The 15,078-nt window shown below is 33.3% G+C and overlaps 2 protein-coding genes across 2 annotated transcripts in view; one reads left to right on the top strand and one right to left on the bottom strand.

Annotated features, from left to right (window-relative positions):
* Nucleotides 1-7,357, top strand: part of LOC124365113 (protein RRP5 homolog) — a 47,677-nt gene extending 40,320 nt beyond the window's left edge. The window contains 5 exon segments of the mRNA XM_046821057.1: nt 1,150-1,278; nt 1,399-1,500; nt 3,178-3,331; nt 3,577-3,742; nt 7,111-7,357. Coding sequence (XP_046677013.1) covers nt 1,150-1,278; nt 1,399-1,500; nt 3,178-3,331; nt 3,577-3,742; nt 7,111-7,279 — 720 coding nt within the window. The 3' untranslated portion in view covers nt 7,280-7,357.
* A 1,532-nt stretch (nt 7,358-8,889) lies between these two features.
* Nucleotides 8,890-15,078, bottom strand: part of LOC124365625 (protein artichoke-like) — a 28,009-nt gene continuing 21,820 nt past the window's right edge. Inside the window, exons 10-11 of the mRNA XM_046821615.1 lie at nt 9,997-10,252; nt 8,890-9,589 (exon numbers count right to left, since the gene is read on the bottom strand). Coding sequence (XP_046677571.1) covers nt 9,150-9,589; nt 9,997-10,252 — 696 coding nt within the window. The 3' untranslated portion in view covers nt 8,890-9,149. The remainder of the gene's footprint in view (nt 9,590-9,996; nt 10,253-15,078) is intronic.

Here is a 15,078-nt window from a genome sequence, read left to right as displayed (position 1 = left end):
ATCCACCATATTATGATCAGTGAAGTTGCTGATGATGTTGGTATAACAATTGGCTCATGCCTCAAAACTTTTTTCCAATATTTTGGGTATGAAACATGTAACAGCAAAATTGTTGAATTTTGAACAAAAACAGCAGTTAATGGAAGTTGCTCAGGAGCCACTAAATGAAGTGAATGACGATGCAGAAATACTGAAACATGTTATAGCAGGTGATGAAACATGGGTTTACAGATATGACATCAAAATTAAGAGTCAATCATCCCAGTGGAGGCATTCTGGATCGACAAGACCAAAAAATGCTCAACAAGTGCAGTCAAATATGAAGGTGCTCACTGTGTTGATCAATTTTAATGGCATAGTGCATCATGAATTCTTGCCACAAGGTTAAACGGTTAATAAGGAGTACTACCTACCTACAGGTTTAATGCTGTTTGCATGAAGCAATCTGAAAAGAAAAAACACCTGGATATTTGTGACAAAACAATTCATGGCTTTTGCACCATGGCAATGCACCTGTTCACACTTCATTGCTTGTTTGTGAATATTTGGCCAAAAACAGTACTGTAACGATGCCCTAGTCTCCATATTCTCCAGACATGGCACCATGTAACTTTTTTATTCCAAAAATAAAATAATGACATTAAAAGTGCATCACTGAAAGAGCTAAAGGCTATCCCAAAGAGTTTGAAGATTGTTTGGAGGATTGGAAGAAGGGCTTGCACAAGTGCAAAAATATCTAATGGAAACTATTATTTAGGTGACAACATTATTGTAGACAAATAAATAATGATTTATGTTGCTTTTTAACATACCTCGTAGTTACGACTTTCTTTATTTTGCTTTCACTTCGTCTCACTTATAGAAAGTTGTAACAGAAAAGCAAACAACAAAGTTGTGTTTAAACCTAAAAATAATACTTTTTATACTTAATTAGTTCAATTAATTAATAATTAGTTACTGTAACTTGAAGAAAAAAAATTTAGTGTAATGTACTGACATAAATATGTAATCAAACTGTTCAGAGTTAAATTTCTTATACTCAGCTTTTATTCCACTTAAACAACCTGCTTTTGCTTCTCTTGGGTTTTAAAATTTCATTTATTTTAAGAATTTTTATTTTGACAAATTAAATTTGAATCTTTGTCATAGGCTACAGAAATTGAGAAGGCCCGTGCAGTGGCGAGGCAAGCGTTACAGACAATTGGCGTCAGTCTTGCAGCAGAGAGGCTCAAGGTGTGGACTGCGTTACTCAGTCTAGAGAACCTCTTTGGTACTCAGGTCAGTAGTTGAAGTATTTTATGAGTTAACACAAAACATTACTTGTAATACAGTTACAATTGTTTTAGTTTCACATAATATACATAGAACCAATTTTGTAAGTTTGAATGGTGTTTGCAGGAAAGCTTGAAGAGCAGCTTGGATGAAGCTTTGAGAAACAACGACGAATTCTCAGTGTACAGTAAAATGTTGAAAATCTTCTCAGACTCCAATAAACCTCTGGTAATGGAAAACATGTTACATGTATACTAAGGATTAATATATATATATTAGAAATATATTATTATGGTATTATGGTCATCACTGTACTAACACTAAAATCTGGAAGTATGGATTCTATAATTATCTTAGCCTCTATTATATGTTTTGAATATTTTTTTTTTTAATTAATGTATTTATGTAGAAAAGCTAGTGCAATGTGAATGTGATTCCTTCACAGGATGGATTTTTCAACAAATTTTCTCAAACATTCCTTACTAAACTCTCGTGGATCAGTTCATTAATCATAAAAGATATAACCGAGAGGGTCTCTGTGGGATACATTTAATAACATTTCTGTTACTGAACTGTTTATCTACATACAGTAAATCTACTGAGATATATGCTTCAATGATGCTCTGCCAAATTCCATGGTTGGAAATGCGCTATCATAGAACTTATTTTTGTCAATAAAGAAATAAAGTTTCATGCAAAATGTGTAGTTTGCAGATGATTGTTATCAAGATATCATGTCATGTGATACATTAAAGTTTTTGTTAATTGAGTTTGGTTTCACAGTGTTGTTTAAATAATACTGGTGAGGTAGGGAACCTTCCCTTGTAGTACCTACTACAACACAAGAGTGTGCTGAAATCAGATCTTGTCACCAATTTTTAACATTGTCATTCACTCTATTATTTTTTTGTTTTACTCTATGAATAAATTTATGTTTTGAAGTGTCCCATGATTAGATTCTTTTTTTGACAAATCTATTTATTTCCTTGTTGCCATCATGTTATCATATTGACTGATATGTATTATTGAGCTAAGTATTGCTTGTATCAAAATGAAACTCTTTGCAAAATTCTAGTCTGTAGGTCGTTTGATTTTCGAGATATTCTGCGGATAGAGAGAATGAAATTTTTTTAAGTAATGGGCTTCACTAAAGGTCTGCCAATAAGTTCTACAAAATGAACTTTACTAATGCCTGCATCATCTTCTCTTAAAAACATAATGCAATTATGGCAAAATGTCTTTTGTGTGAGTGTTAAATTCTGGTATGTCTAACGCTTAAATGTAATATTGTTTTTCTGTTGATTACCTTCCTTGAAAAATTGTGTTACACTTCACAAATTCTTTTTATCCATGACTTCAAATGCTTATAATGAATTGACTTTTACTAAATTATTACATGTCATGAGATGGATTGGTGAATTGGAATGTTGTTCATCAACTAACACAGATTTGACTATAACTATGATCATATTTCAATGTTTTTCAATATATATAGGTATATTGAAAATTTTCTACATATTCAGCTGATAAATTTGATTTTTAATTATTACATAGTAGTATATATTTTGGTTAAATTTAAATTTAAAATGGAATTTGTTATAGTTTTAAGGTAATTAAATGTAAATATGTATATATATATATATATATATCTGTATATTATGTGAGGTTGAGTGGTAGAGAGGGCTAAATAGCCCTAACTCCGCCTCTTGAATAAAGGCATATTTTATTTCATTTCATATTTATTTTGCAATTGTATCATCTTACAAACAACAGTTAAAATGTGTGGTACCACCAATGCAAGGTTGGAATTACGTCAAGGTACTGAAAACTTGTAGTGCCAAGTATGGTTGGTATCAACAGACTGATGGAGTTATCAGAACACTAATGTTCAGTGTTGTGTTGCAGGAGACAGAGCAACTGGTGCAGAGGATGTTACGTAAACTTAAAGGCTCGCCCGAGTGTTGGCTCCTGTGCTGCTCGGCTCTCATGAAGTGTGGTCTTGCAGACAAGGCCAGAAACCTGCTGCATCGTGCCATAGCCGCTCTTCCAGCCCGAGAACGTCAGTATTTTTCTCTTGTGATATGAAATCATTTTAAAATTATATTGGTTAAAGTTTTACAGATGTTTCTTAAATTATTCAGAGGTGGATAAACCATAACAAAATAAAATAAAATATTTTTTATTCAGCCAGTACAAAATCATTTTATAACCATGGTGCAGTTTTTATATTTAAACACAGTAATTAAATTCTTTTTGGATGAATTCTATTCACCTTTCCTTTAATGTCACTTTGTATTTTTACAGATGTAAATTTATTGTGCAAGTTTGCTCTGTTGGAGAACCAGTATGGGTTCGGGGAGCAGGCCCAGACACTGTTTGAACATATCCTCACCTCCTACCCCAAGCGGACAGATGTATGGAGCGTGTACGTGGACATGCTGGTCAAGTCGGACAAAATTGAGGTTGCCAGGTAACTATAGATATTTGTGAATACACCTTATTTTTTAAAACCAAGTATATAACTGAGAACATATGTCTTATAAAAAAAGACATGTTTTCTTCTTAGAATTACTTATTTATTTTATTGATATTGATTATTTCACAGCTTTTATTGTACTACTACATTTGCAATACATTAATAAATAAATTGCTAACATTAGTACACATTAACTCTCAACCTTAGTACAACGAAGACAGTTACACATAATTTTGTATAATTTGCTTTATTTCTGTTTTGAATGGAGTAAATATTTATCAGTTTCCATGAGTATTAGAAATGCAAGGTGTTGCTTGAAAATAACTGGACTGATGTTGGCAGAACCACAGAATGAATGCAATAAACGTGAATATTGTACGGCCGGTCATGTGACTCCCCCTCCCACCACTCCTTGTTTTGTCTGGCTCTCGTTCATATTCTGCCAGTAGCATATCTTTTTCCGTAACCCTGTTTATGACTTCCATCGCTTTTCTTTCACTGCTTCAACAGTCTCAAATTTTGTGTGTTTGCCCAAAAAAAAAACGTCTTCACTGACAAAGCTTAGTGAGTTTTAATGGAAAAGACATTTTTTGTATACTTCCACATAAAATTTATTAAATGTGTCTGATTAGACAACGACTTTCTAATGATAACAACTTCAGTATGAGAACAACATTATCTATTGACTCTGTAATGGAACTTCTTACTGTATGTGTTAGCCACAACTATTTTCAGTTAAAAATATAGATTTTACAATCAAGTATCCGGTTTACCTATGGGTGGTGTTCTCAGCTCAATAATTAGCAACATATTTATGGACCACTTTGAAGACATTGCTTTTGAAAATTGGAGTATTAAACCCAAAATTTGGTTACAGTATGTTGATGATGTCTTTTGTGTATGGGAAAATAAAATTAACATCCAAGACGAATTTTTAAAACACATCAATTCAATTAGACCATCGATAAAATTTACTATTGAAAATGAGGTTAACAGTGAAATTCTATTTCTTGATATTTTGATAACAAAAACAAAAGAAAACACAATTAAAACAACATTATTTTACAAGAAGACTTTCAGTGGACAGTACCTTAATTATAATTCAAATCATCCTCAACATGTAAAAATTGGATTAGTACAAAATTTGTTCCAGAAGATTAATACTTTGGTAACTGATAAAAAAGATAAAATTTTAGGAGAAAATTATACTACAGAACTTTTGATTAAAAACAACTACCCTCCATCAATTATTGAACGAGCTAAGGCTAAAAAACAAAAGTTGCAAGCAAATTACCAAAACAGACAATCCTAAATATCTCACTACCGTAACTATTCCTTATGTAAAAGGAACATCAGAAAAAATTCATAGGATAAATTATAAATTTAACATCCGCACTGTTTTTAAGTCCCAAAATAATATAAGAAGCTACTTGACAAAATTAAAACCGAAAAACAAACATCAAGAATCCAAGAATGTGATATATAAAATTGACTGTGGTTGCAACAAGACGTATATCGGCCAAACATCAAGACCTGTGGAAATTAGAGTAAAAGAACATATTTATAATTATAAAAAAGAAAACATTGAAAAATCTAAATTAGTTGAACATGCAGTAAAGGAAAATCATCATATAAATTTTGAATCGTCTAGTGTAGTGTTTAAAGAATCTTCCTGGACTAAAAGAAATAAAACTGAAAGTGCGTGTATGACAGTTTTAAAAGATAATTGTATTTCCCAACCTTCCGTAAATTTCAGTGATATTTTTATACCATTAGTGAAAAAAGAAATCCATTCCAAAATTATGAATTGCAAACCATATTTTTCTACATTATTCTTTTATAATTTATTAGTTTTTGGTCTTTACAGTTAGTTTTAAATTTTATTCTATTTTATCATATGTTTATTCTATTTTACACATATGTTTTTTTCTGTAAACAATGTCAAACTGATGATGCCTTAACCGGCGAAAGCGCTATTTTAATAAATTTTATGTGGAAGTATACAAAAAATGTTTTTTCCATTAAAACCAACTTACTTCCACCAAGGATACAAAGCAGAAAAAGCTTAGTGAGCTCAAACATTGCTCTGGTGGAGGATCCTTGACTTGTTTAATCTTTCTGTTTTCTGTGTACACACCCATGTAGGGTAGTCAGGGTGCTAATGTAGTAATTCTTACTAATTATCAGTAATGTAATTAAACAAGAATGTTCAAGGGTTCATTATTAGCGTCAGTTTTAATGATGATGGTCTGCAAATGCGTGTCATTTGTGTTTTTCGCGCCATTGTTAAATCTTTTAAACCACTCGAACACTTCTGTTCATTCTAAAAAGTCATCAACATGCACTTGGTGTAACATTACAAAGAAATAAACATTTTTAAAACAAAATTTGATGTTCATACGCTGTTCTTTCTGAATACTCAACGCTTTTTCTGACGCAAAATTACTGTATAAGGTTAACTGCTTATAAGAATAAGTACAGCAGCCAGACGAAATACGAGGAGGGGTTGTAGGGGGAGTCACGTGAATGACCATACAATATTCAGCCTTATTGCGTTCAATTTGTGGCTCCGCCAATACTAATCTGATATTTATTTTCTAGCCAAACCTCGTATAGAAAGACAAGTAGGTGATCTGGCAACATTGTGACCAATTTGGCAACCTGGCAGCAGATGCAACCTTCCTTATGCCAAACTACTGAACAATGATTCATTTTGACTGGCAAAAATTCTTCTATATTGTCATTTGTACATTTTGATTGTTGATTGACACTGGCTATAAGTTTATAAGGGAAATGGAGGCAAGAATGTTGTTGTGTGAAAGTTTGTCTGGCTTGTATTGATAGCTAGAACAGTTGAATAGTATTATCTGCAGTCAATATGTTAGAAAAACAATTGCCTACTCTTTACTCGTATATATGAACAGTTTTGAAGGTTAATGTTTATTATTAGAAATTATTCTCAATCAATTTGACTCTTTGGTGGTAAATTTCAGAAAAAAAAACTGTGCATGCCTTCTCCATGGAACCATGTTTTTGGGAAAAGAAAGTATTTTCAATGGCAGTCTCTTCAACCTGTCAAGTCAGATAAATATAAGAATTGTTTTGTCATACACAATTTCTAAATATAATTATATTTTTACAATTAGCTTTTTAAACTTACTCTTAAAACAATTCATTTTTACAGAAATATGCAAATTCAAATCTTATAAATAATGCTTAAGTAACAAAATGTGGTATCAATAAAGAATTGATATATGAAAGCAAAAATTGAATAAGGTAATAGCTCCAAACACTATAGTTTCTTACTGTGGAATGAAAATTTCTATATATTGTGAAAATAAATAAATACAATGGTTTGCCAGGCAAGTGTTGGAGCGAGCCTCCAGACAGAAGCTGTCAGCAAGGAACATGAAGACACTCTTCAACAAGTGGATCAATTTTGAAGTGAAACATGGGTCTCCTGATAAAGAAGAGCATGTTAGAAAGCTAGCGGAGGCTTACGTCAGTGATATTATTGAGAAGTTGGAGTAAAGTACTTTATGTTGTTATAGTTATACTGTACAAACTGTTTTATATTTTATTTATATCAATAAAACAACTTATTAATGATTTTTCTATTTTCAGTTTCCTATATAAAACTATTTTTGTTGTGAAATTGATTTTGTTGCTTATATTAATTAAGTGAGGTTATTCCAGCTGAGAATATTCTTGCAGCATTCTTACACTGACTTGACAGTCTCTTTTTACAGCCTTTCTATCCTTAAATCTTTACCTAAATTTCTTTGTTATGTTAAATATCGGGTGATTCTTCACTCTGCAGGTTTTCAGAGCCCAAAATGTAGATTAGCTGCAGCCTAGGATCAAATAGTTTCAGAGTCAAGTAGTAACCCTGTTGTTAGTCAAGCACACATGGTTTTGTAAAAGACATTATATCCTCCAGTAGCCTTTCTTACACTGCCTTTATAAAGAAGTGTGTCCTAGAGAGGGTAGATGCTCATGATGTGCCCAGTGCACGGTTGATGGGAAACAAAACGCTGAGGATCAAATTTTTAATCCTTATCACTATTACAGAATTCCATATTTTGCACTGCACGGATGCCAACTTGTTCAAAATTATATGCTGTTTGTTATATCACGTAACTATGCACGCTCTGAAAAACCATAACTTAATATTTGCAGCCTGATGTGAAAATTCATAATTCATACTCTGGATATTTACATTTGTGACTTAGACACCTGAGGTTGAAAGTGCTATATATTAATACTTGCCACGCTAAAGAACATTCTGTTACATAATTATCTATAGTTGATTGGCTAAAGAACACACTGTTAAAACTCTCAGTTTTGTATGAATATTCATAGTTAGGATAACCACACTTGTAAACTAATAGAGACACTTGGGGTGTGTCAATAATTATAACTAATTTTAATGTCTCTAATGGAGTTTATTCTATAGCAAGCATGTGTAAGAACTTTATATAAATGAGTTCTTTTATCTTTAATGTAGGTCATAGCAGGCTTTGATTATTGTTTGATTGATTTTTAAATGTCATCTTGGTAACCTAAAACTAGTGAAGAAAGACAACACTAAAAGTACTGAGGAATGTCTCATATATCTATCTTCAAGGCACAATATACATTTGTAGTATTGTTGTAACAATTGATCCAATGCAATTTAGGATATTTTCAAGATAAATTCGTTTGGATTAGGGCGTAACAGTACAGTTTTTACACTGTTCTCAAGCAGTTAATAAATAAATGCATGTCATGTTTTATTGATTTTATTTGTACAAAAAATACATTTATGCAACAAGACTACTACATTAACTTAAACATTTACAAGTCTACAATATAGATACGAAATAAAATTTCAAGACATCATTTTTTATTTACAGAACATTAGAAGTTATTTAGTTATATTAACTGATATAGTATTGATATCAAAGAGATACTATGATTTCTTTCGAATATATATTAAATTTTCAATTGGAAAAAATACAACAAAACACAAGAAGTAGGTTTACTCTTCAGTATTTTACATAAGGATCATTCATTTCCCCCCTCTTACCACATTTTTATAATTGGAGTCATGGTAAAGTCTGTAATATTTTACACCCAATTTAGATCAGTTCAAACACTTATTTTAAGAACTATTGATTCTTTCATTTAAATTATGATCATAATATCTTACAATTGGCTAGATTATTTTGTAAATTTATTGAAATGAACCAACTTATACTATTAGCTGTCACATTAATGAGTAGCAACACAGTTTCTTTAATTCAATTAACAGCCAATTATCCTAATAAATTGTCACACATTAAGATCGGTAATGCTCAGTTACAAAATTAATTGTATAGTAAAATTACTTTGGTCTCTGTAATCAGTTTATGTCTGTCATTTATACACTCAACACTAGCAGAGAGTAGGTGACAACTACGTTGAGGAGGGAAGTGGCAACTGTGACAGTAGAAGAGCTGACGGGAACAACGCGACCGGGACCGACGTAAGGTTCCAGCTCGGACTTGTTGTAGTTGGAGTAGTACCAGGCCATGGAGTCGTTGTGGGGGTAGTAATGTTGAGGGGGGCTCTTGGCCAGGCGGGGTATGGGGGCCTGCAGGTCCTCAGCGAGTGGGGCAGGGCCAGGACCCAGTGGGGGCGTCAGAGTCACTTTTGTTATGGTGGGGCGCCCCGCCGGCTTGGGCGGCACCTGGGCTCCTGGTGCTAAGAACTCCGACAGCGACGTTGGACCATTCCCTTTCCCCACATAACTCACCGAGCCCCACAGGTCACTCAGGAAACTGGACGTAGTTGTTTTCTCACTCTCGTTGTTTTTGTCCTCTGTAAATAAGTGTTATTAAATATTTCTAAATTTTACATATGTGTTTTTAACCATATTTCAAGCCAAATTTTAATACTGTGCACTCGAAACATCCACTGAAATTAGGAAATAAAAACTAGTAGTGCCTACTAAATAAAATAAGAATCTGGAACTTTCAAAAACTGTTGTGTTCAGCAACAGGATAGTAACAAAGACTATCAATTAATAACTGTTTACAAAAACTAGGAATATAGTGTTAGTTTTTTGTAAGTGGATTTATGGCAGTTAGTGCAAAAATTTGCACTAATTAAAATATTTTTGAAGTGCTTCAATATTTTATTAGTTTATACCTTTTATTATTTTATTTGTGCTTCTTTCTCTTTCCTTAGTGGATAAAACCGACTTTAGAACAGATAGAGCATCTTACTTTGATCAACAGTGTTAGTGAGGGGGTGGTGCTGACCCAAGGCAGAGTCTGTGAGGCTGATGGCAAAAGCCATCTCCTCACCAGTGGTTGTGGTAGTGGAGGGCCTTGTGGTCGTCTCCTCTGCATTCCCCTCTACAATCACACTTCCTCCTCCACTCTCCAACAGTGGCTCTGACACATTCTTCTCCTCCAGTGACTCATTGGATGACAAGCTCACGTTTGAAGGGGGTTTTTGTTTGTGTGCTGGTGAGACGACCTACAGACAAGATGATACAAATTAAGAGTCAAATGTTATCTGTACACTGATTTATATACATATGAATTTTAAAAGATATTTGGTTACTTACTTTAAATTGCTAACAATAGTGAATAAAACTGTATAATGAAGATATATATGGCAGCTTGTCAGTCTCACTCTACATCCGCAAAACTATCCTGCATGCCATAACCACACAACAGCTAAGACTTCAGGATATATACGTCTGTACAAAACACCAGACATACTTCAAACATTGCCCTTCCACCCCATCACCTGAATCTCTTTAGGACAAAGGACCAATGTACTTCAACCACCTTCCTTAGTTTGTGAGAAATTAAACATCTCAACATTTCAAGAACAAACTGACGATGTGGCTTCAAGAACAACCCTACTGCACAAAAACCGAATTTTTAAATTATTGTACTGTACAACCTTAACGACCTGTACTTTTGTTTTTCCTGACACCTGTACTATTCTCCATGAATATGTAATCAAGAATATTACAAACAAAAGCTTGTGAAAAAACTTGTATCATAACATCCACCTAGGTGAGGATATCTTCTAATTTTTAGAACATTCCTAATTTTTGGAGCATGAATCCCAATTTGATTTAAAGTAATTCAAAACTGGTAGTATGTGCTTACTTTTTTTTTCTTTTATGGAAAATTGCTTTTGAAATTAATGCATAATCATTGTTAGTTTTTATATTTTTAAGTTCTTAGCTATTATTTGTGACTTAAATATAATATATGTTTAAGGAAAAATATATCAAATACAAAAACAAAGAAATTGTAGGTTTTTTTCACAAATAAAGATTTGGAAATATACAACAATCCATGTTTTACTAAGCTATATTTACAGTAAAACGATGTTGAAGGATGAACCTTTCTACTATTGTGTCTACTAGACATCTGCCTCCTGATTTAAAATTTCTGCCTTCAAATTATCAATTTTATTATTGATTCACTTTTTGGAGGCTAAGTTATGTTTAGTGCATATTTGTTGTTCTTCAAACATGTTATGCGTCAGAGCTCGAAGGGAACGGACGGTCTGCCTCTTATCAGTTCCTTATCTGAAGTAACCTAGTGAAACACAGAGCGGTATGTTTTAACAAGCGTGTGTACAGGTTAACTTTTGTTAATGTGACTTGTTGTCTGAGTTACTACTGTTTTTTGTGGTGTTGTAAAGAGTGTAAGTGCGTTGTTTTTCGAATAATAGTTATCATGTCGGATAAATGTGGAGTTTGCGTTAAAAAAGTTGTGGCAAATAGTCTGAAAGTACAATGCGTTGATTGCAAAAACAGATTTCATGGAGCTTGTGCAGGGATGTCAAAGGATGATATTGATTTTATTCAGAAGGAAAATCAAATCTGGAGATATACACAATGCAGTAGGCTTCGTAGAACAAGTATGCAAGTGGAATCCGAGCTGGAGAAGAGTTCACCAGACATAAGTGACGTCATGAAGCTACTACAAGAGATGAGACAAGAAAACAAAGATCAAACTAAAAAACTTGAACTTGAACTTGGAAAATCCATCGAACTCTGCCATCAAACTATCTCCGAGTTAAGAAAAACTGTGGATTCACAGTCTGAGGCTTTGAACAGGTATAAAGACTTGTATGAACAACTTTTGTTCGAACATAAAAGGCTGCAAATTAAAATTGTTGAGCTGGAAGCCCGTCAAGACGAAGCTGAGCAATACTCTAGACTTAATACAATAGAAATCCATGGGGTTCCTGAGAAAGAAAATGAAAATGTTTTCAGTCTAGTTCAACAAGTCGGAAACAGTCTAAACATACAAGTAAAGGAAGAGATGGTGGATGTCTGTCACAGACTTGGAGGGAAAAGTGGCGAAAGACCCCGAGGCATCATAGTGAAGTTTACAAGAAAAACAGTCAAGGAAGAGTTTCTACAAAAAAGGAGAGTCAAGAGAAATCTGAATACGTCTGACATTGGTTTCCCAAGCCCAGCAAGTGTCATCTATATAAATGAGAGCCTTACTCCTACAAGACGGCGGATATTCAACGAAGTACGATCGATCAAGAAAGAAAAAGGATTCACGTTCGTCTGGATACGGAACGGCAAGATCCTGGTCCGACCATCAGAAGGTGACAAGGTGTCAGCAGTGAGCAACTGGAACGACGTGGAGAAGCTGAGGAAGCTGCCGGCAGCAACAGGCTCGCCTCAAGCTCCAGGTAACTAACTCCTCACAGACAACAGTACAAACAGTTCATCATGTTCACCTAAATGAATAGTTTAAAAGAAACAAGTTTTTAAAAATAGTTTGTTTACTACTATTGATAGTTCAGATTTAATAATAGTACATCAAAACATCCGTAGTTTAAGGTCTAATTTTGACGATTTTTTAGTGTTTCTTGAAAGTTTGAAAAGAAAGCCTGACATTATTGTACTAACAGAAATTTGGATAAGTGACAGTGAGGTGGGTCAGTACAATTTGCCTACTTTCTTGTTAAATGTTCAATGTAATAATAAGTACCGTGCGGGGGGCGTGGCGGTTTTTGTATCCGACCAATTGAATTGTGTACGTCAGGTTAAAACAACAATGGCGACGGCAGATGTCGTACACCTTCACTTCAAACTTGAACGGGGCATAGCTGTTGATCTTTTAGCAGTTTACAGATTACAGGCGTTCTCAATCAATATGTTTAATGACGAATTTCAAAACACACTAAGCGGTATAAAATCTGCAAATTTCATAGTGAAAGGGGATTTAAATATTAATTTGTTGGATACATCTATTAGAAGTGTAGAGGACTATTTAATTTTAATGGCAAGTCATGGACTCAACTCACTTGTCAATGAACCCACAAGGATAAATAATCATTCAGAAACCTGTATAGACCATGTTTTTTGTAGAAGTAAGTTTGATAGCTCTGTTAAGTACACAGCAGAAGTTTTGAAGATAAATATAACCGATCATTGGATGACAGTTTTTGGGTTTAAATATTAAAAATAATTGTACATCACGTATAACAAAAAACTGTTTTGAACATGTTTCAGTAAATTTAAATACACTTAAATTACTTGTAAGCCAAGAAAACTGGTTGGAAATATACAACTGTACTTCAATATCCGATGCATTTGAAATGTTCCTGATTAAAATTCAAAGTTATGTTTCAGTCTCTACGAATTGTGTAAACGTTAGTAATAAGTTTTTAAAACCCTGGATCAATGCAAGTATTGTAAAAGCCGTTAAAGAAAAAAATAATTTGTACAAAAAAGTTGCTAAGCGGCCTAATGATGTGAATTTAAGAAATAGGTACAGGATTATTAACAACAGTTTAAAAAACCAAATAAAGCGCACTAAACAATTGCATTATTCACATGTTATAGAGTCAAATAAAACCAATACAAAAAAAACAGTGGAAAACTATAAAGGAATTAGTAGGGGATAAAGTTAAAAACTCAGGTGTAATTCTGGTGAAAAACCACAATGATATTACAACTTCAAACCCGAAAGAGGTGTCCAACATTTTGAATAATTTCTTTTGTTCAATTGCAGTAGACCTGAGACAAACAATAGAAGCAGAAAACACCAATCCCACTCGTATGAATAGTTGTCACCAAAATATCTTCCATACTGTGGCAATAAAAGACTCGATGTTTTTGTATCCGACTAATAACAAAGAAATAAGCAATATAATAAAATCTTTAAAAAATAACAAAGCTCCTGGTTTTGATAATATTACACCTGTTATCATTAAGGAAATATCCGAATCAATTACAGACGTGCTAGTTTATTTGATAAATCTTAGCTTGTCGACAGGAGAGTTCCCAAAAATTTTAAAACATGCGGTAGTCACTCCACTCTTCAAAAAAAATGACAGATCAGATCCTGGCAACTATCGACCTATTGCGTTACTTTCAATATTTTCTAAAATACTCGAAAAAGTTGTTAAGGTGAGGCTAGTGAATTTTCTTACAAAACATAGTTTTTATAGTAAAAAACAGTATGGGTTCCAAAGTAAGTTAAATACAAGTGCTGCCTTATTGGACTTCATGTCTCAGGTCTACACAGGCATGAATGAAGGAAAAGTGTGCGCTGGACTATTTGTCGACGTCATGAAGGCGTTCGATACAGTGGATCATCGAGTACTTTTAAATAGAATGCATGACGCAGGCATCAGGGGAATTGCTTTGCAATGGTTTTGTTCTTATTTGACAGATAGAACCCAAGTAACTAGAGCTAATAAAACTTTCAGTGAAGTAGGTAAACTAAGTATAGGGATACCCCAAGGATCAGTTTTGTCTGGCCCTCTTTTTCTAATTTATATTAATAATTTGTGCAATGGTAATTTCAAGGGCAAGATTGTAGCATTTGCGGATGATACTGCTTTATTTTATAAAGCAGACTCACTAGCACAAGTACAACTGAGTATGCAACATGATGTAAATGCTTTAAGATGGTGGTTTTCTAATAATTTCATGTTAATGAGCCCTAAAACCAAATACTTATTATTTAACTTATGTAGAAAAGTATCCTTTATTTCACCTGTTAAATACCATGTTTTGAGTTGTCATTCTAATAATAATATAGTGTGTAATTGTTCAAACTTAGAACAGGTTGATAGTATTAAGTATCTTGGATTACTGGTAGATTCAAAGTTGAATTGGAAATCTCATATAGCTGAAGTTAAGTCTAAACTAGTGAAGTATGTTAGACTTTTTTATTCTCTTAGAACGGTATGCTATACAGGATTGCTTAAACAAGTTTATTTTGCCTTTATAAATTCTAAAATTGAATACGGTTTAGAAATTTGGGGAGGAACTTATATTACAACCCTCAAACCAATTGTTACTC

Source organism: Homalodisca vitripennis, chromosome 6 (assembly GCF_021130785.1).
Source record: "Homalodisca vitripennis isolate AUS2020 chromosome 6, UT_GWSS_2.1, whole genome shotgun sequence".
Taxonomy (NCBI): Eukaryota; Metazoa; Arthropoda; class Insecta; order Hemiptera; family Cicadellidae; genus Homalodisca; species Homalodisca vitripennis.
This window is presented reverse-complemented; position numbering and strand designations above follow the sequence as displayed.